General features: G+C 37.3%; 1 protein-coding gene across 2 annotated transcripts in view; it reads left to right on the top strand.

Annotated features, from left to right (window-relative positions):
* The window catches only part of KTN1 (kinectin 1), a 119318-nt gene that overhangs the window by 33447 nt on the left and 64179 nt on the right, over positions 1 to 21692 (top strand). Inside the window, exons 2-5 of one of the 2 annotated variants that reach the window (XM_065871108.1) lie at positions 6851 to 7403; positions 10781 to 10918; positions 12311 to 12481; positions 13863 to 13993. In XM_065871108.1, coding sequence (XP_065727180.1) covers positions 6881 to 7403; positions 10781 to 10918; positions 12311 to 12481; positions 13863 to 13993 — 963 coding nt within the window. In that variant the 5' untranslated portion in view covers positions 6851 to 6880. Of the gene's footprint in view, positions 1 to 6849; positions 7404 to 10780; positions 10919 to 12310; positions 12482 to 13862; positions 13994 to 21692 lie in introns of those variants that run through there. The other variant, XM_065871109.1, reaches the window with a different exon arrangement.

Genomic DNA, 21692 nt, shown 5'->3' with positions numbered 1-21692 from the left:
AGTTTTAAATTTAAGTGGAGAATCAAAATAAACAAAATTTATAAGTAAAAAATAACAGTGTAATAATTATAATGTGTTTTATAGGACCACCAGCGCCACCCTTTCCACCCTTACTCAGAACTAAACTTTGTTTCCCATTTCATTAAGAAAATAGTAGCATTAGGAGGATAATTTTTACAGACTTCTACACTGTATCTACCTCCTTGCCTATGTTTCCGTCTAAGGCTAGTCTCTTCAGAATTTGTACACCAAATTATTTTCCTCTTGCCATTTGAGAACATTGTCCCTCACCCCTCACTCTCTTGCATCATCAGTCTTTCTGCTTCTGCCAGATCATCTTTATCAGCATATTAACATGCTCTTATTTCTCCTGTCTTTAAAAACTTTAAAAACCAAAGCCCCAACCTCATATTCCCCTCCAGCTTCCATTGCATTTCTTTTATTACTTCACAGGAAATCTTCTCCAAAGACTTGTTCACACCTGCTGGAGTTCTCACTTTTGACTTCATTTCAGTCAGGTTTTGATCACCACCACTCTACTGCTTTGGTCAGTCACCACTAATGTCTCCGTTGCTAAAATCCAATAGTCAATTTCTATCAATAGTTTTTACTGTACTTTATTTACTAACACCATTTGACAAAGTTGATTAATCTCTCTTTCTTAATATACTTTATTCATTTAGCAACCAGGGTGATATTTCTCCTAATTTTCTTTCTACTTCTCCTTCACTGTTTCCTTTGGAAGTTCCTCTTCATCTTCCTGTTGTTGAATTGTCCAGGGGCTCTGTCTTGAGATCTGGGCTCTGTTTATACCCATTCCCTTGGTGATTTTATCCAAGCTTATGGCTTTAAATATAATTTATATGCTGAGTATGACTAAATTTATATTTTTAGCATGTATTCCTCACTTGCCTAAGCACTCTTTGTTTAGCTGTCTGCTGGATATCTCCACCTGATATCTCCACCTGTCTAAAACCTAACTCCTGGTCTTTAACCCCAACCATATCCTTTCCACACTTCCCCCATCTCAGTAAAGGGCAACTCTTATTTTTGGCTTAGTCTGAAAGCTTTGGAGTTGTCTTTGTCTTTGCTTGTTCTCTCACACCCCATTTTCCAGTCCTCAGCAAATCATCTTTTCACTACCCTCAGAGCGTACTCAGAATTTGACTACTTTTTACTACCCCTCTTGCTACCTGCTTGCTCTGATCATCTGTTGCCTAGATTACTTCAGTTGTCTCTTAAGTTTCCCCTGCTGTCACCTTCTCCCTATACCCTTTTTCTACTCAGAACCCTCTGTTGGTTTCCCATATTACTCAGAGTACAAGCCACAGCCCTTCCATTTGCCTGTAAAAAACTACATGATTTGTTCACTGCCCCCTGCCCCCTTCAAATGGTCTCTTTAACCTCATCTTCTACTACTTTTCCTCTTGTTCATTATACTTGAAACACATTGTCTTTATTGTTCTTGGTCAAATGTGTCAGGTTGTGTTCTGTCTCATATACTGTATATTAACTGCTGGACTGTCTTCCTTTTAGTAGAATGTTAGCCCTATAAGGGCAGGCATTGTGGCCTTTTGTACTGTTGTTTGTTCAGAATGCCTTGGAAAACAAGGTTGACGTATACTAATTGGTGCTAAATAACTATACAAAGTGAATTAATAGACTGTTGTGGAAGATGGTAGTTGAAAAGATATTTTCATAGGTGTGATTTGGGCTGTGTTTTGAAGGATAAGTGAAGATTTGATACAAAGGACAAGGCAAAGGTTTCTAGATTTGATACTAGGGAGGAGGGGAAATTGGACTTTTTAGAGAGTTGTTCCTTTTTGTTCCCCAATTTAGAACCTGTAGTGCCTTTTTAGTGCTGTTTTTGTCTACTGAATTGACTGCTGATATTCTGTAGCTGGTTGTAGTTTATATTCCTCAAAATCATATCTAAAACTCCCAGACAAAAACCTATTCCTGTATTCTTGAACTTGACATGTGATTTCATAATCTACAGATTTCGGCCAAGCTAGAAACATAGGAGTTAGTTGTCTTAGACTCCTTCCTCACTTTCACCATGCTCTTTTTTTTTTTTTCCTTGGGTCATGCCAAGTGGCATCATCTTGGTTCCCTGACCAGGGGTTGAACCTGCGCCCCCTGCATTGGAAGCACAGAGTCTTAACCACTGGACTGTTAGGGAAGTCCTTCACCATGCTCTAATAGTTGCCTTGTCCTCTATCTGCATTGACTTAATTCACTCTCACTTTAGCCTATTGAAATAGTTATTTTAATTGGTGTCCTTGCACCTGTGTTAACCTATCCATTGGATTTTAAATTTTGATGCTAATTTTTATTTGTAGAAGTCCTAATTGATTCGTATCTACCCAGTTACTTTTTTTTTTTTTTTTTTTTGTGGTACGCGGGCCTCTCACTGTTGTGGCCTCTTCCGTTGCGGAGCACAGGCTCCGGACGCGCAGGCTCAGCGGCCATGGCTCACGGGCCCAGCCGCTCCACGGCATGTAGGATCTTCCCGGACCAGGGCACGAACCCGTGTCCCCTGCATCGGCAGGCGGACTCTCAACCACTGTGCCACCAGGGAAGCCCAGCCCAGTTACTTTCGATAGTTTCTGTTCTTTGCTCATTTTTCCTGTTACCTCTTCTTTATGTGTGTAGGTTATAATCTATATCTATTAATTCCAGTATCTTGAATTTTTAGGGATGTGATTCCTTAGTTTATTTTTGTTGCTTCTTGCTCATGGTGGCTTCTGTCATTTTGTGTTGTGGGCCCTTATGTGGATGACAGTCTTCTTTGGAAATCTTGAGGTTCCTGGCTTGAGGGAGCAATATACCAAAGAAGATGTGCATTCACTTCTGCCACATGCACTATGGGCACCACCAACTTGGAACCACTTAAATTTTTTGTCTTGGCATTTCCAAGATCGTGTTAAGTAGTTTGGACTTCAGACCTGTGTAAGAAGAGACCCCTGGAGCCAAGGCAGAATTGGGACCAAAAGTCAAGACTCTTGACTTTATTTTAGTGCTTTATTATATTGCCGTTTATCAATTTTAGAATTTATTTTTTTTCAGGATATATCTGGAATATGACATGCATACTTTATTTGAAGGTTAGTGACACCATAATGTTTAATCTTACATTTTACCAAGAAGGGTTCAGAAAATACTGTAGTTAACTTCTGTTGTGTAATGGAAATCTGAGTAAGTGATACTTGTCCATGAATATACTTTTTATCAGTGTATGGTACTTCCATAGATAAAGTTTTCCTCAAAAAGATTAACTTGAACATTAAAAAAACAACTTAAGATGTTATTATGGATTTAAAGGAAGAGAAACATGGCATGTTTAGAATACAGACTACTTAGATTCAGCATGATCAGGTTACAGATAGATTTTTTAACTTACGAACTCTGTTTTTTTTTTGCGGTACACGGACCTCTCACTGTTGTGGCCTCTCCCGTTGCGGAGCACAGGCTCCGGACGCGCAGGCTCAGCGGCCATGGCTCATGGGCCCCGCCGCTCCGTGGCATGTGGGATCTTCCCGGACCGGGGCACGAGCCCGTGTCCCCTGCATCGGCAGGCGGACTCTCAACCACTGCGCCACCAGGGAAGCCCATGAACTCTGTTTTTACAAAGAACCTGTGATAAGAGCTTTCAGCTTAGGTTTCCAGCTACTTCTAGTAATATTATAACTATGTTGTACATTGGATAAAGCTCTTGTAGGCTACTCTTGGTGCCTGTATATCTTTTAAAGGTGTATTCATTTAGTTGTTCAGACATTACAGATTTATACAGGAACTTTTAAGAAATTAAGTGTTCTGGGTTGAAAACTACCTTTCTCTCAAATCTTTGCTTGCTCTTTACAAATATGCTTGCTTGTATGTTGTTCGGTATACATCAGTGGAAAAAAATTGACTTTCGGTTTGTTCAGACTTCAGTCTTGAATTTTTGTTGTATTTTTCTTACTGGTTCTTTCGAGTCATTCCAGTTGACATACTTTTATCAATTGAAGCACAGATAATTTAAAAAATTAGTTTTTTGGTGTCATTTGTTTTAAATGTTCTTTTAGTTTAAAGAAAATGATGTCAGAGGCAAGAGTAACTAAAATACTGTGGTAGTAAGGAAAGAGATTTCAAAATTCTTACATTTACTTGAAATTCAATAGTATACCTATCAAACTGCTTGCATTTTTCCTTGTAATATGTAAGTAACGGTTCTTTTAAAATTTGTGTTTATTTAAACTTTTAAAAGTATAATATTGTGCATTCAGCATGGTTACTTAAATTTCTGTTTTAATGTAGAAGAAATTTAAAAAGTTGAACAATGAACTGTATGTTAAAAATATTTGGGGCTTCCCTGATGGCGCAGTAGTAGAGAGCCCTCCTGCCGATGCAGGGGACACAGGTTCGTGCCCCGGTCTGGGAAGATCCCACATGCCACGGAGCGGCTGGGCCCGTGAGCCATGGCTGCTGAGCCTACCTGTCCGGAGCCTGTGCTCCGCAACGGGAGAGGCCACAACAGTGAGAGGCCCGTGTACAGCAAAAAAAAAAAACAAGGAATTAAAACTTTTATGAGTTTCTCTTAAACTAACAAAATTTAAAATATTAAGGCAAGCGAGACTGCACCCATGATTATGGCACAACTCTTTAATTTACATATTCATCTTAATAACCTGTTATACATGAGATGTTTTGATCATACAAGTAAAACTGTGATTTTGACTATTCAGTATTTAATTGAATTTAAGAAAGTCTCAGTATTTACAGTTTCAACAGCAGTGTTTTATTGAGTTGATATTTGCTAATTTAACCCATTCTGATGTTGTATATTCTATCTCCGTTTTTTGTATTATATTGCTGTGAACATCTTTATATATGCTTTTCTTTGTAAATTTCCTGGGATAAAGAATCAGGAATATTGGATTAAAGCAATGCAAACACTTTCTTGACTTTAAATTTGCCTTGGTGTTTTGGTTGGGCTCCTCCTAGTTGCAGAAAGAGAGCTCACATGACTGGGAATTGAATTGTGTGAAGGGAATCTGCTGAAAAATCCAGAAATGGAAATAATGATTCTTCCAGGCTCATGTGGGACCTGGAAAAGGGACCTAGAAAAATCATCAGAACATTTGAGGAATATGTGTTTCAGAGTTCTTGTGGTCTCATGGCCTCTTTTCTCCCTGAACGTTTGCTTCTTGCTCTGCTTCATCATAGATTTTGCTCTCCCTAAGACTTAAGTTGCATGTGGCTGCAGTTTGCTGTTCATCAAAGCCCTTCTGACTTTGACTTGACCTTTTTTCAGCATCTGTGGTTGCTGCTAAGTGCCTTAGCCTCTTTTCTTTCCTCAAAGCAAAAATCCATAGAGTTCTAAGTCATTGTTTTGTCCTTTTTCTCCCCCAGTTCCCCAGCCAAGTTGAACAGGCTTTGTGGCCTGTAGGTGGTCATGTTAAAACAAACAAAAATCAAAAATAAAACATCTTTTAGGGCTTTCCTGGTGGCGCAGTGGTTGAGAGTCCGCCTGCCGATGCAGGGGACACGGGTTTGTGCCCCGGTCTGGGAGGATCCCACATGCCGCGGAGCAGCTGGGCCCGTGAGCCATGGCCGCTGAGCCTGCGCGTCCGGAGCCTGTGCTCCGCAATGGGAGAGGCCGCAACAGTGAGAGGCCCGCGTACCACAAAACAAACAAACAAACTTCTAAAAAGCATTTCTGGTTGACCACTAACAGGCACAGTAAAATATGTTTAATAAATTAAAAATCTTGGATAGTTCATGAATTATCAGGGAAGAACAATTCTGTATAAAGTTCCTTTTAGTATTTTGTTAGCACATGATTCCTTTTCCCCTTCATCTTGTTAAAACCTTCTCTTAGTAAGTCCAGGGTTGTGTTAATACCATTAAAAATGTTGCTTCTTAATTAAACATTATTAAGAGAGGATGGTGATTGCCCTTGTTTTTGCAGTATAACTTTTTTTACAGTAAGAGGTACCTTGAAACAAATTGAGAAAAGCATCTTATTTGTAATTTATTTTAGTGCCAAATGACATATCCTAACATTTTGATTTTTTACTGTATTATATTTCCATATCTTTGTTGTAGCCCACCATGTCATGAGGCGGTTAGTTAACTGGAATAAAGGTGCTCACAGTTTGTGAATGGACTTAAATCTTTAAGTGGAGGAATGAACCACCTTTGTCTTCTTTGCAGTTAAGATTGTGGTACTTTTAATGGATATCTAGTGTGTTGGTAATAGTTAATGCCTCTTTATTTCCATGTATAGTAGTATTCATGAACATTGTACAGTAAGAGGAAAACTAAATACTAATAGTGTCAAAAGTGGGTATTTTTGGGGAAAAAGTAATGAATGGCTAAGTTTTTTTTTTCCTTCCATTAGAACCTTTTCACATGATTTAAAAATGGAAGGCTGGGGGCTTCCCTGGTGGCGCCGTGGTTGAGCGTCCCGCCTGCCGATGCAGGGGACATGGGTTCGTGCCCCGGTCCGGGAAGATCCCACATGCCACGGAGCGGCTGGGCCCATGAGCCATGGCCGCTGAGCCTGCGCGTCCGGAGCCTGTGCTCCGCAACAGGAGAGGCCACAACAGTGAGAGAGGCCTGCGTACCGCAAAAAAAAAAAAAAAAAAAAAAAAGAAGGCTGTGTTACACTCCTAGTTACCACAAAATTTTTTTAAAAGTATATTCAAATTGTATTTGGCAAAGTAATCCAGTATGTGATTTAAAAAACTAACCTGTTCAGATTTGTAGATCAGGTTAAATACGAAATACCACTTGAAAGAACAGAGGTTTTTTGTGTTTAATAAGACTGACTCAGGTTTTTGTTTTTTCCTTCTTTCACATTTAGGTTTTATAGGATCACATTAACAAAAGCACCATGGAGTTTTATGAGTCAACATATTTTATTGTTCTTATTCCTTCAGTAGTTATTACAGTAATTTTCCTCTTCTTCTGGCTTTTCATGAAAGAAACATTATATGATGAAGTTCTTGCAAAACAGAAAAGAGAACAAAAGCTTATTCCTACCAAAACAGATAAAAAGAAGGCAGAAAAGAAAAAGAATAAAAAGAAAGAACTCCAAAATGGGAACCTCCATGAATCTGATTCTGAGAGTGTACCCCGGGACTTTAAATTATCTGATGCCTTGGCTGTGGAAGATGAGCAAGTTGTACCTGTTCCAGTGAATGTGGTTGAAACTTCAAGTAGTGTTAGGGAAAGAAAGAAGAAGGAAAAGAAACACAAGCCTGTACTAGAAGAACAGGTCACCAAAGAAAGTGATGTATCAAAGATTCCATGCAAAAAAGTGGAACCTGTCCCAGTTACTAAACAGCCCACCCCCCCCTTGGAAGCAGCTGCCTCAAAGAAGAAACCAGGGCAGAAGAAGTCTAAAAATGGAAGCGGTATTGTATTCTATTCAACTTTATTGCGTGGTTATATTTGTTTTAATAACTTTAGAGTTTGAAGTTCAGGTACTTTGTTAAGTGTGCACACAAATGTTAAATACTGAATCTGAAATTGAGAACATTATCCTTTTCACTGTGTGTTTGCTTTCATTAATTGCTGATAGAAAGAATTAGTACTGAGCATAAAACAGTGTTCAAAACTAAATTTCACATTACAAATGTGGAAAAGGCCTTTAGTGGAAATATATAAAATCTGTTTATATATATAAAATATAAATATATAAAATATATTATAGAAATATATAAAACCACTGAGGACCTGTAAATATCAGTAGTTAGAAATGTTTACATTTATTTCAACCAGTACTTTCTAATCAGTGTGATAGGAATTAAAGATGAAAAGAAAAATCAGATATCATTTTCACCTTTGATTAATTTTGCAAACATTTATCATACATGTGTTTTGTGCTAGGCATTAGATTAGGTACTAGGTCTGCAGAGATGAAGTGTGCATTTTCAAGGTAGCCTCATGCTAGTTGTAGATACAAACAGAAATAGGTTATTATAATATAAAAAGTTTAGTATAATGAGCTAGGTATGTCTAAACCAGTGTTGGAGTTCTAAGGTGGGCCATTTAAAGCATGTAATGCCTAAAGTTAATCTTAAAGGTTGAATAAGTACTAGCTAGTTTTTCTTGGTGGATAGGGTGTTCTAAGGAGAGAGCTTAATAGGTACAACAGAAAGGATGTGAGAAATGGTGTGCTGATGGTTGAAATTGCAAACAGTTTGCTCTGTATGAAAGGACTTGTGTTCACTATTAAGTTGTTTTCGTATCTTAACTTATGTAGTATTAAGTTAGTTATACTGGATTTTAAATATTTGCTTGCCAGCTCTGATCAAGCATGGTACTAGAGAAATAAGAGTAAAGGGGACAGAAGGCCATGTAAGTCAATAATGAAATGTGACTTATATAAGAAAAATACAAAGTATAGAAATACTATGGAGCCAAAACACCTAGTACTTATGGGGACCATGGGTCAAAAGCTTTACAGAGGAGGCAGTGCCTGAGCTGGGTCTTCCGGAATGAATCACCTCGTCGAGCAAATAGTGGGATCTCATTCCCCACTGACAGAAGATCATGCATAAAGGCATTAAAGGTGCAAGAGTACAGTGTATTGTTGAACCATGAAATGGGAGGTGGGGAGTGGTACGAAACAAAGCTGAAAAGCTAATGGAGTGGGTAGATCATGATGATTTTTGTATACAATGCTAAGGAGCTGGGATGTTGTGATTTGGCCATTGTTGAAGATTTTCAAGCAGGCTTAGTTTACATGGCCTGATTTGCATTTTAGAAAGGTATTTTTGGCAGAACTAGGGAAGACAAGTTTCATAGGGCAGTGTTTAATATAGGCACACTTGTTAAGAGGGTATTATTTTCCAGAGTTAAGTTGAAGGACTGAACTGTGGTAGTGACAGAAGAAATAGTAAGGAGGTTAGAGACATCTGCAAAGCAAAAATGACATGACTAACGTTATGCATAGGATATGGCAGATAGAGGAGAAAGCAGGGTCAAAGATAATTTCCAAGTTTTAAGTTAGGTCAGCGTAGGCAAACTGCAACCTGTGAGCCAAATCTGGCCTGCTTCTCGTTTTTTATGGCCCATGAGCCAAGAATGGTTTTTATATTTCAAATGGATTAAAAAAACTACAGGAGTAATATTGTGTTAAATATGGAAATTATACGAAATTCAAACCTCTGTGTCCATAAATCAAGTTTTTTTGAATGCAGCCACACTCATGTGTTAACGTATGTCTGTGGCTGGCTTTCACACTGCAACAGCAGGTGAATAGTTGTGACAGAGTCTAAATGGCCCACAAAACCAGAGTATTTACTGTTCAGCCCTTTGTAGAAAAGATTACTCAAGCTCTGATTGGTAAATGTTGATAGCTTTAAGAGGGAATAATGGGGAGAGAGTGGATGTGTGCCCAGAGGAGAATGCTTTCAGTTTGTGTTTCTGGTGCCTATAGGGGCTATTTACATAGGGAGGATGCAGTAGGAAATTTAAGTATAGAGGCATAAGGCTAGACTACAGATTCAGAAGCCTTATTAAGCACGATGGTAGTAGTTGATGTCGTGGGTGTAGAGAAGATCATTCAAGGAAAGTATTTAAAATGAGGACACAATCCTGAAGAATACCAGCGTATAAGGTATTCAGTAGGAACAGCTTACAAAGGAGACTGCAAAGGAATATTCCAAGTGTAAGAAAAGAATTATCATGGGAGCTGAATTTTATTTATTTTATTGTGGTAAAATATATGTAACATAAAATTTACCATTTTAAAGTATAAGTTCTGGGCTTCCCTGGTGGCGCAGTGGTTGAGAGTCCTCCTGCCAATGCAGGGGATGCGGGTTCGTGCCCTGGTCCGGGAAGATCCCACGTGCTGCAGAGTGGCTGAGCCCGTGAGCCATGGCTGCTGAGCCTGTGTGTCCGGAGCCTGTGCTCCGCAATGGGAGAGGCCACAACAGTGAGAGGCCCACATCCCGCAAAAAAAAAAAAAAAAAAAAGTATAAGTTCTGTGGCATTAAGTACATTCACATTCTTGCACAGTCATCACCACCAGCCATCTCAAGAACTTTTCGTCTTTCCCAACTAAAATTCTGTACCCGTTAAGCACTAATTCCCCATTCTTCCCTCTCTCTAGTTCTTGGCGAGCACCATCCTACTTTCCGTGTCTATGAATTTGACTACTCTAGGTACTTCATAAAAGTGAAATCATACAATATTTGTCCTTTTGTGACTGGCTTATTTCACTTAGCATAACGGAGAAGAGAGTAATTTAAAGAGGTAGAGACCAATAGTATGAAATGCTAAATAGAATTCAAATAAGGATTAAAAGATATTATTGGTAGAATGTGGCATTTGGGACACTAGGGACCTGAGTAAAATCTTTCATGGATATAATGGAAGAGAGAAAAATCAGGTTGCAATTAGTTGAGAAATGATTGGTAGGAAAGGAAGTACAGACTGTTCTTTGGTCAGTATAAAAAGGAAATGGGTGTGGGGGGCTAGGGATTACAGTGGTGGGAAGGGTTTTATTTTTTAAGATGATAAGGGATTTGACCATGCCTATAAGCTGAGTAGGGCTAGGAGTGGCTGAGAAATGGGATATAAAAGAAGGAGCAAGTACTAGAAGTCCTGATGAAGTTAAAGAGCATATGTGGCAGAGTAAGAAAGCTAGAATAAGTGAGAGAATTGTATATCAGAGTTTAAAATTTTGGTGGTAAAGCATTTTAGGAAGTATTCATTAATAATTGAATCTTTTCTGGTGTGTTCATTGTTTGCTATGATGATTTTTCATTTATTTTTAATAAAGATGATCAGGATAAAAAGGTGGAACCTCTTATGGCACCGTCAAAAAAGCAAGAACCATTACCCCTGCATCAAGAGACTAAACAAGAAGGTGGATCAGGAAAGAAGAAGGTTTCATCAAAGAAGCAAAAGACTGAAAATGGTGAAATGTGTAGATACGTATTTTATAAATACTAATTCTAGAGAAGTCCACTAGGACAAGGAACCTAGAGACCTCACATGCTCTTTAACTTCCAGCTTAATATGTACCATAACAGCTTTAAAACTAATACAAGCCCATGGTGCTTTGACAGATGGTTAGGGTATAAGTTTGTGGTGAAGACCTTTATATGAAATTTATAAAAGGACAGAAGCATTTATAAATATTCTCATTCTTAACTGAGTTTTGAAAATAATGTTAATAGCATACAAACTCTATAGAAGAAAAGTATTCCTGAAATATTTGTACTTTTTAATATCACATAAAGATTATGCTTGAGAACATTAGTTAAATTTATCATTACCCTACATTCCTAACTATTTATTAAACATAATTTGCATGTGTGTATGAGAAGCATCCAGTTAAAAGTGATGGAGCAATTTTTATCTGTTCCGAATTGTCCACAGAAGACTTAGCTATGAAATTTACATAGATAAAACAGTGATTTTTATAATATTGGGCTGTGATATCAACTAGTGCTAGAAAATAGTAAAATTGGAAAGGGAAAAGATGAAATTCTGTTATTTGCATTAAAATTATGATATATCAAGCAATCAGGTATAGAAAAATATTATCACAAAATATTTGTTAATATTAAATATTTATTATACATTTTAAATGAAAGAACTGTATGTGCCCCAGAGTTTTTTTTTTTTTTTAAAGGTAGGGATATAGAGAGACTTCCATATGGGTGTGGAAGTTTGTGACTCTAACCAACAGATATCAGACTTCAGTATTCAAACTTTTTCCATTAAAATTAGGAACAAAGAAGCCTTCCTTCCTCCACTTTTAATGTGGTTCTGGAAGTTTTAACTAGTGTAGTAAGATGTACCATATAAGTTAGAGGCATAACTATTAGAAATGAGAAGATATCTGCAAGGAGCAGTGACTAATTTTGTATCTAGCAAGGAAAAAAACTCAGTTAGGAATTAACCAATTGGAATAAGAGGTCAGTAAAGTACCAACATACATTAAAAACTAATAGTTTTCCTTGAGCACTAATTAAATGTGAATGGATTCTTAGTTAAATCAGGAGAAACATGAGAACTAACTAAATGTATAGGGATGTATAAGAAGAAATTTTCAGATACTATTAGAGGAGATATGTGATACAAATGATATGCTATAAAATAATATTGAACTGGTATTTCTTAATTAGAAGAGTGTTTTGAGTTGTTAAATGATAAAATAGGAATTTAAAGCCAAATTGAGCTGGTATTAGAGATTTGAAAATAACTGCATTTATCATTAAACTTAATTGTGCTTACATGTTATTTAATTACTCTGTTATAAAAAATGCTGAGTAATTATGATTTTGTTGAACTTAAATTACAGTCTTGGTAGATGAACCCCTTATTCATGCAACAACTTATATTCCTTTGATGGATAATGCTGATTCAAATCCTGTGGTGGATAAGAGAGAGGTTATTGATCTGATTAAACCTGACCAAGTAGAAGGAATTCAGAAAACAGGGGCTAAAAAACTGAAGATTGAAGCTGATAAAGGTAATATACAGAATGTGACAATCTTTTGTATTGAAAAAAACACATTTTTGAGTTCTGATGGAGTGAGTGTGTTTTCTCATAGAAGCAATGAATTGCAAAAGACTAATAGAATCTTTGTAGTAAAAGATTTATTGGTAGTTTTCTAATCCACCTTCTAAGTTTTGTAGAGCTGGATATTAGACTTTGACTTGCCTAAGGTTTCATAGCTGTTTTGCTATCTGGTAATCTGTTCCCTTCTATTATTGTCTCTCAGAGTTTTCTATGCTAATTCACAACGGCCTTATTATTATTATTACTATTATTATTGTTATTATTTTGGCCGAGTCACATGGCTTGTGGGATCTTAGTTCCCCAACCAGGGGTTGAACCGGGGCCCACGGCAGTGAAAGTGCTGAGTCCTAGCCACTGGACCACCAGGGAACTCCATATTATTTTTTTAATAGTTTGTTTTTTTTTTTTTAACAGCACTTTTAGGTTCACAGCAAAATTGAGTGGAAAGTACAGAGTTTCCATATACCCCTTGTTCTCATACATGCACACAACTGCCTTTTTAAACTTACAATGTAGCTGAAGTATTAAAAGCTCTGGGCCCCTTCGGGTCTAATGGGTGGCAGTTGCTTTTAATGAGAGGCCGCTGTTGCCTAATATAAGAGCCCTAGGGGAATCGAAGTGGGTGAGTCAGGAGATGTTTGGCACATGGATTTTTAAAATGTTAGGATTGCTGTATATACTTGATGTTTGTAAAATCAGACTTCCTTTTTGTAATTGTCTTCGAGCTTATTTTCTCATCTGTAAAATTTGGCTCATAAGTCCTAAGTATTACAGTTAAATGAGAGTATTTGTGAACATATTTAGTATAGATACTACCATATATTAGACATTTGCATTTTTTTTTTTTTTTAAGTAAGGGTATACTGGCACTTTAATATTCTGCAGTTTGGATACAAACCACTATGTACATAGAATGGATAAACAACAAGATCCTACTGTATAGCCCTGGGAACTATATTCAGTATCCCATGATAAACCATAATGGAAAAGAATCTAAGAAATAATGTACATATATATGTATAACTGAATCACTTTGCTGTACAGCAGAAATTAACACAACATTGTAAATCAACTATATTTCCAATTAAGAAAACATAAAAAATATTCTGCAGGTTGAGCAAATTTTTATTTAATGTAATTATTCCATATTATATTAAAAATGATAAACACTTTTTCTCTGTGGACTAGAGCATTAATTGTTGTTTGACCTGAAATGTAAATCTGTTTTCTCTTGGTTACTGACTTTCTGGGTCAAGCATTCTTGGTGCTTTACCTTTGCTGAAGTTGTTACTTACATCTTTTAAATGTTAACTTTTTTTTTTTTTTAAAGAGAACGCTGAAGTAAAATTTAAAGATTTTCTTCTGTCCTTGAAGACTATGATGTTTTCTGAAGATGAGGCCCTTTGTGTTGTAGACCTGCTAAAGGAAAAGTCTGGTGTGATACAGGATGCTTTAAAGAAGGTAAGCATATTTTAGATTATGAGCCTATTTGAGGGCAGTGATTAGAAGTTCACCAAGCAAGACTTCTGCTAGAGCAATAAGTTATAACCTACTCCCGTCCTTCATACCCCGAAAGCACTTAGTGACATTTAAAAGTTCTGGAATGCCTTCAGAAGTTATTTCGTATATCCATACTAATCAGTATACTTATTTAGTTCAGTCAGGTGTCCGAGTCATCTGAGGTTTTGACAAAAACGAATTGCTTATAATAAGTAAGAAGATTTATATAACTTTAAAGTCATTTGGCACTTGGCTAAGTTGTACCTTGCTTTCCTGTGAATGTAAGTGCTGAAGGCAAGGTCGGGTGATTTCTGGATAACATATGGAATGTTTTTGTGACTGAAGATAGCACCATTCAAAGCACCTGGGCATCTTTTAGGTGTGTGTGTGTGTGTGTGTGTGTGTGTGTGTGTGTATGTGTATGTATAGAATACTACTGTTCTAAAGTAAATGCTTTGAATGATAGAATCATTGCTATGACTGACTAAAATTTGAAAAAAACAAAGCCATGAAGCTAATATTTAATTTCTCATTATATTACACTCACTATATTATCAGATCTACTAACTGTCTCATATTGGTAAATGTGACACGTTTTTAAGTGTTACTTTGTGTGAGATAAGATGACATGGTATCCAGTGTTCAATATTAGATTGTGGACGTGACCATTCTTATTTTAAACACACATACACACACACTCCTAACACCTTTTCTGCCTTAAAACCTTTAGTGGCTTCCATTCATTCTTTTTTTTCCCCCATCTTTATTGGAGTAATTGCTTTATGATGTGTTTCTGCTGTACAACAAAGTGAAACAGCTATATGTATATATATATCCCCATATCCCCTCCCTCTTGAACCTCCCTCCCACCCTCCCTATCCCACCCCTCTAGGTGGTCACAAAGCACCAAGTTGATCTTCTGTGCTATGCAGCTGCTTCCCACTAGCTATCTATTTTACATTTGGTAGTGTACATATGTCCATGCTACTCTCTCACTTCCTCCCGGCTTACCCTTCCCCCTCCGCGTGTCCTCAAGTCCATTCTCTACGTCTACATCTTTATTCCTGTTCTACCTCTAGGTTCATCAGAACCTTTTTTTTTTTTTTAGATTCCATATATATGTGTTAGCATACAGTATTTGTTTTTCTCTTTCTAACTTATGTCACTCTGTATGACAGACTCTAGGTCCATCCATCTCTACAAATAACTAAGTTTCATTTCTTTTTATGGCTGAGTAATATTCCATTGTATGTATGTGCCACATCTTTATCCATTCATCTGTTGATGGACACTTAGGTTGCTTCCATGTCCTGGCTATTGCAAATAGTGCTGCAGTGAACATTGTGATACATGACTCTTTTTGAATTATGGTTTTCTCAGGGTATATGCCCAGTAGTGGGATTGCTGGGTCGTATGGTAGTTCTATTTTTAGTTTTTTAAGGAACCTCCATACTGTTCTCCATAGTGGCTGTATCAGTTTACATTCCCAGCAACAGTGCAAGAGGGTTCCCTTTTCTCCACACCCTCTCCAGCATTTACTGTCTGTAGATTTTTTGATGATGGCCATTCTGACCAGTGTGAGGTGATACCTCATTGTAGTTTTGATTTGCATTTCTGTAATGATTAGTGATGTTGAGCATCTTTTCATGTATTTGTTGGCAATCTGTATGTCTTCTTTGGAGAAATGTCTATTTAGGTCTTCCGTCCATTTTTGGATTGGGGTGTTTGTTTTTTGATATTGAGCTGCATGAGCTGCTTGTATATTTTGGAGATTAATCCTTTGTCAGTTGCTTTGTTTGCAAATCTTTTCTCCTATTCTGAGGGTGGTCTTTTCATCTTGTTTATGGTTTCCTTTGCTGTGTAAAAGCTTTTAAGTTTCATTAGGTCCCGTTTGTTTATTTTTATTTCCATTCCTCTAGGGGTGGGTCAGAAAGGATCTTGCTGTGGTTTATGTCATAGAATGTTCTGTGTTTTCCTCTAAGACTTTTATAGTGTCTAGCCTTACATTTAGGTCTTTAATCCATTTTGAGTTTATTTTTGTGTATGGTGTTAGGAAGTGTTTGGATTTCATTCTTTTATATGTAGCTATCCAGTTTTCCCAGCACCACTTATTGAAGAGGCTGGATTTTCTCCATTGTATATTCTTGCCCCCTTTGTTAAAGATAAGGTGATCATATGTGTGTGGGTTTATCTCTGGGCTTTCTATCCTGTTCCATTAATCTATATTTCTGCTTTTGTGCCAATACCATACTGTTTTGATTACTGTAGCTTTGTAGTATAGTCTGAGGTCAGGGAGCCTGATTCCTCCAGCTCTGTTTTTCCTTCTCAAGATTACTTTGGCTATTTGGGGTCTTTTGTGTTTCCACATGAATTGTAAAATTTTTTATTCTAGTTCTGTGAAAGATGCCATTGGTAATTTGATAAGGATTGCACTGAGTCTGTAGATTACTTTGGGCAGTATAGTCGTTTTCACAATGTTGATTCTTCCAAACCAAGAACATGGTCTATGTTTCCATCTGTTTGTATTGTCTTTGATTTCTCTCATCAGTGTCTTTTTTTCTCTCTCTCCCCACCCCCGTCAGTTTCTTATAGTTTTCTGCATACATGTCTTTTGCCTCCTTAGGTAGGTTTATTCCTAGGTATTTATTGTTTTTGTTGCAGTGGTAAATGGGAGTGTTCCCTTAATTTCTCTTCCTGATTTTTTGTTGTTAGTGTATAGGAATGCAAGAGATTTCTGTGCATCAATTTTGTATCCTGCTACTTTACCAGATTCATTGATTAGCTCTAGTAGTTTTCTGGTGGCATCTTTAGGATTATCTATATATAGTATCATATCATCTGCAAACAGTGACAGCTTTACTTCTTCTTTTCCTGTTTGGATTCCTTTCATTTCTTTTACTTCTCTGATTGCTGTGGCTAAAACTTCCAAAACTATGTTGAATAATAGTGGTGAGAGTGGGCACACTTGCCTTGTTCCTGATCTTAGAGGAAATGCTCTCAGTTTTTCACCATTGAGAATGATGTTGGTTGTGGGTTAGTCATATATGGCTTTTATTATGTTGAGGTAGGTTCTCTCTATGCCCACTTTATGGAGAGTTTTTATCGTAAGTGGGTGTTGAATTTTGTCATAAGCTTATTCTGCATCTATTGAGATTATCATATGGTTTTTATCCTTCACTTTGTTAATATGGTGTATCACATTGATTGATTTGCATATATTGAAGAATCCTTGCATTCCTGGAATAAACCGCACTTGATCATGGTGTATGATCCTTTTAATGTGCTGTTGGATTCTGTTTGCTAGTATTTTGTTGAGGGTTTTTGCATCTATGATCATCAGAGATATTGGCCTGTAATTTTCTTTTTTTGTGACATCTTTGTCTGGTTTTGGTATCAGGGTGATGGTGGCCTTGTAGAATGAATTCGGGAGTGTTCCTCCCTCTGCTGTATTTCGGAAGAGTTTGAGAAGGATAGGTGTTAGCTTTCTTCTCTACATGTTTGATGGAATTCACCCGTGAAGCCGTCTGGCCCTGGGCTTTTGTTTGTTGGAAGATTTTTAATCACAGGTTCAATTTCATTACTTGTGACTGGTCTGCTCATATTTTCTGTTTCTTCCTCGTTCAGTCTTGGAAGGTTGTACTTTTCTAAGAATTTGTCCATTTCTTCCAGGTTGTCCATTTTATTGGCATAGAGTTGCTTGCAGTAATCTCTCATGATCTTTTTTATTTCTGCAGTGTCAGTTGTTACTTCTCCTTTTTCATTTCTAATTCTATTGATTTGCATCTTCTCCCTTTTTTTCCTGATGAGTATGGCTCATGGTTTATCAATTTTGTTTATTTTCTCAAAGAGCCAGCTTTTAGTTTTATTGATCTTTTCTATTGTTTCCTTCATTTCTTTTTCATTTATTTCTGATCTGATCTTTATGATTTCTTTCCTTCTGATAACTTTGGGGTTTTTTTGTTCTTCTTTCTCTCATTGCTTTAGGTGTAAGGTTAGGTTGTTTGAGATGTTTCTTGTTTCTTGAGGTAGGCTTATATTGCTATAAACTTCCCTCTTAGAACTGCTTTTGCTGCATCCCATAGGTTTTGGGTCTTCATATTTTCACTGTCATTTGTCTATAGGTATTTTTTGATTTCCTCTTTGATTTCTTCAGTGATCTGTTGGTTGTTTAGTAGTGTATAGTTTAGCCTCCATGTGTTCGTATTTTTTTTTTTACAGTTTTTTTCCCTGTAATTGATATCTAGTCTCATAGTGTTGTGGTCAGAAAAGATGCTTGATACTATTTCAGTTTTCTTAAATTTACTGAGGCTTGATTTGTGACCCAAAATGTGATTTATCCTGGAAAATGTTTCTTGTGCACTTGAGAAGAAAGTGTATTTTGTTGTTTTTGGATAGAATGTCCTATAAATGTCAAATTATTAAGTCCATCTGGTCTAATGTGTCATTTAAAGCTTGTGTTTCCTTCTTTATTTTCTGTTTGGATGATCTGTCCATTGGTGTAAGTGGGGTGTTAAAGTCCCCTACTATTATTGTGTTACTGTTGATTTCTCCTTTTATGGCTGTTAGCATTTGCTTTATGTACTGAGGTGCTCCTGTGTTGGATGTGTAGATATTTCTAATTGTTATATTTTCTTCTTGGATTGATTCCTTGATCATTATATAGTGTCCTTCCTTGTCTCTTATAATAGTCTTTATTTTAAAGTCGGAAGTCTGATTGTCTGATGTGAGTATTGCCTCTCCAGTTTTCTTTTGATTTCCATTTCCATGGAATGTCTTCTTCCATTCCCTCACTTTCAGTGTGTATTGTCCCTAGGTCTGAAGGGGTCTCTTGTAGACAGTGTATAATATGGGTCTTGTTTTTGTATACATTCAGCCAGTCAGTGTCTTTTTCTTTATTTTAATGATTGCTTGTTTGCTTCCTTGCTTGTTGGCTTGTTTGCTTATTTATTTATTTATGACTGTGTTGGGTCTTCATTGCTGTGCGTGGCTTTCTCTAGTTGCGTTGAGTGGGGGCTACTCTTCATTGCAATGTGTGGGCTTCTCATTGCAGTGGCTGCTCTTGTTGTGGAGTGTGGGCTCTAGAGTGCAGGCTCAGTAGTTGTGGTGCCTGCGGTTAGTTGCTCTGCGGCATGTGGGATCTTCCTGGACCAGGGATTGAACCCCTGTCCCGTGCATTTGGCAGACGGACTTTTAACCACTGTGCCACCAGGGAAGTCCCCAGTCTGTGTCTTTCGGTTGGGGCATTTAATCCATTACATTTAAGGTAATTATTGATATGTATGTTCCTATTACCATTTCCTTAATTGTTTGGGTTTGTTATCATAGGTCTTTTCCTTCTCTTGTGTTTCCTGCCTAGAGAAGTTCCTTTAGCATTTATTGTAAAGCTGGTTTGGTGGTGCAGAATTCTCTTAACTTTTGCTTGTCTCTAAAGCTTTTGATTTGTCCATTGAATCTGAATGAGACCCTTGCTGAGTTGAGTAATCTTGGTTGTAGGTTTTTCCCTTTCATCACTTTAAATATATCTTGCCACTCCCTTCTGGCCTGTGGAATTTCTGCTGCAAGATCAGCTGTTAACCTTATTGGGGATTCCCTTGTATGTTATTTGTTGCTTTTTCCTTGCTGCTTTTAATATTTTTTCTTTGTGTTTAAATTTTGTTAGTTTGATTAATATGTGTCTCAGCATGTTTCTCCTTGGGTTTCTCCTGTATGGGACTCTCTGTGCTTCCTGGACTTGATTTACTATTTCCTTTTCTGTGTTGGGGAAGTTTTTGACTATAATCTCTTCAAATATTTTCTCAGATCCTTTCTTTTTTTCTTCTTTTTCTGGGACACCAACAATTCGAACATTGTTGTGCTTAATGTTGTCCCAGAGGTCTCTGAGACCGTCCTCCATTACTTTCATTCTTTTTTCTTTTTCTGTTCTGTGGCAGTTATTTCCACCATTCTATCTTCCAGCTCGCTTATCCATTCTTGTGCCTCAGTTATTCTGCTATTGATTCCTTCTGGAGTATTTTTAATTTCAGTTATTGTGTTGTTCATTACTGTTTGTTTACTCTTTAGCTCTTCTAGTTCGTTGTTAAACATTTCTTGTATTTTCTTTGTTCTGTTTCTGAGATTTTGCCTCATCTTTACTATTATTATTCTGAATTCTTTTTCAGGTGGTTTACCGATTTCCTCTTCATTTATTTGTTCTTGTGGGTTTTTATATTGCTCTTTTGCCTGCAAGATATTTCTCTGTCTTCTCCTTTTGTCTGGTTTATGGTATTTGAGGTCTCCTCCTTTCCCTAGGCTGCAGGGTCATAGTTCCTCTTGCTTCTGTTCTCTGCCCCTGGTGGTGAGGTTGGTCTAGTGGCTTGTGTACGCTTCCTGATGGGAGGGACTTGTGCCTGCGTTCTTGTAGGTGGAGCTGAGTCAGGTGGTATGTTTTTGGGTGTCTTTCAGCTTAGTATGGCTTTAGGTAGTCTGTGTGCTGTTGGGTTTGTGTTCCTGTCTTGTTTGTTGTTTGGTGAGAGGCATCCATCGCTGGGAGCTGCTGGCAGTTGGGTGGAGCTGGGTCTTGGATTCAGTTAGAGGCCTCTGAGAGCTCTCCGTGATCAATCTTCCCTGGGGCCAGGAATTCTTTAGTGGTCCAGTATCCTGGACTCCGTGCTCCTACCGCAGAGCCTCAGGCCTGACTTCCAATCCGGGAACCAAGACCCCGCAAGTTGCTCATCCCTCAATAAAGGGGATTAAAAAAAAAAAACAAAAAAGAAAAGACTAATAAAACCATAGAAAAATGGTAAAAAGTAAAATCATACAAACAAAAACAGAGACAAGGAAGCATACATACACACAAAAGAAACAAAACAGAACCATGTGAAACAAAAACAAGGGAACAACCAGACAAACAGAAGAACTCAAAAACGAAATCAAACAATTAGAATCAAAAATAACAAAAACAGAAAACCTAATAACAAAACCAAAGCAGTGTGCCAACTGAAGAATAAAGTAAGGAAACAGAACAAACTGATAAAAATGAATTAAAAAATTAAATAAAATAGAAAGGGAAAAAACACTTTTTTTTCATAACAGATAACAGAAAAGTAAAGTAGAAATGGAAATATAAAAAAATATTAAAGAAGAAGAAAAAAATACAGGAAAAGAACACAGAAAAGTAAAGTAAAAATAGAAGTTTATAAAAAAATGAAATAAAAATAAAAAATATGTTATAGAACATGAAGATCTCAAAAGACTAAAGGAAAAAACCCTGAAACAACAACAAACAAAAAAAAGAAAGAAAAGAAACCCAACAACAAAAAAGCTAGAATGAATCAAAACATAATAAAATTAATAGTAATAATTATGTTTCCCTGGGGTCTCAACTGAAAGTGTCTTTGCGCATACCGTGAGCCATAGCCCACCTCCGCCTCCCCAAGAGACCCTCCTCTGCCTCCGGGCTGGTCTCTGGACCTGTTGTGGGCCCTGTGAAGACCACTCAGACTCTGATCTGAGCCAGTTCTTGCGTGTGCTTGTCCCCAGCGTCCACAGCTGCCAGAGCTAGACCATTTTCATTTGTGGGAACACTCATTGTCTACTCAGATATTCCATGGATGCAGGGTCTACCTAGCTGATCACGGGGATTTAATCTGCAGCTTGTACAGCTGATGGAAAGTTTTCGATC

Source organism: Phocoena phocoena, chromosome 2, assembly GCF_963924675.1.
Source record: "Phocoena phocoena chromosome 2, mPhoPho1.1, whole genome shotgun sequence".
Taxonomy (NCBI): Eukaryota; Metazoa; Chordata; class Mammalia; order Artiodactyla; family Phocoenidae; genus Phocoena; species Phocoena phocoena.
Note: the sequence above shows the minus strand (reverse complement) of the source record. Positions and strands in the feature narration are given on the sequence as shown.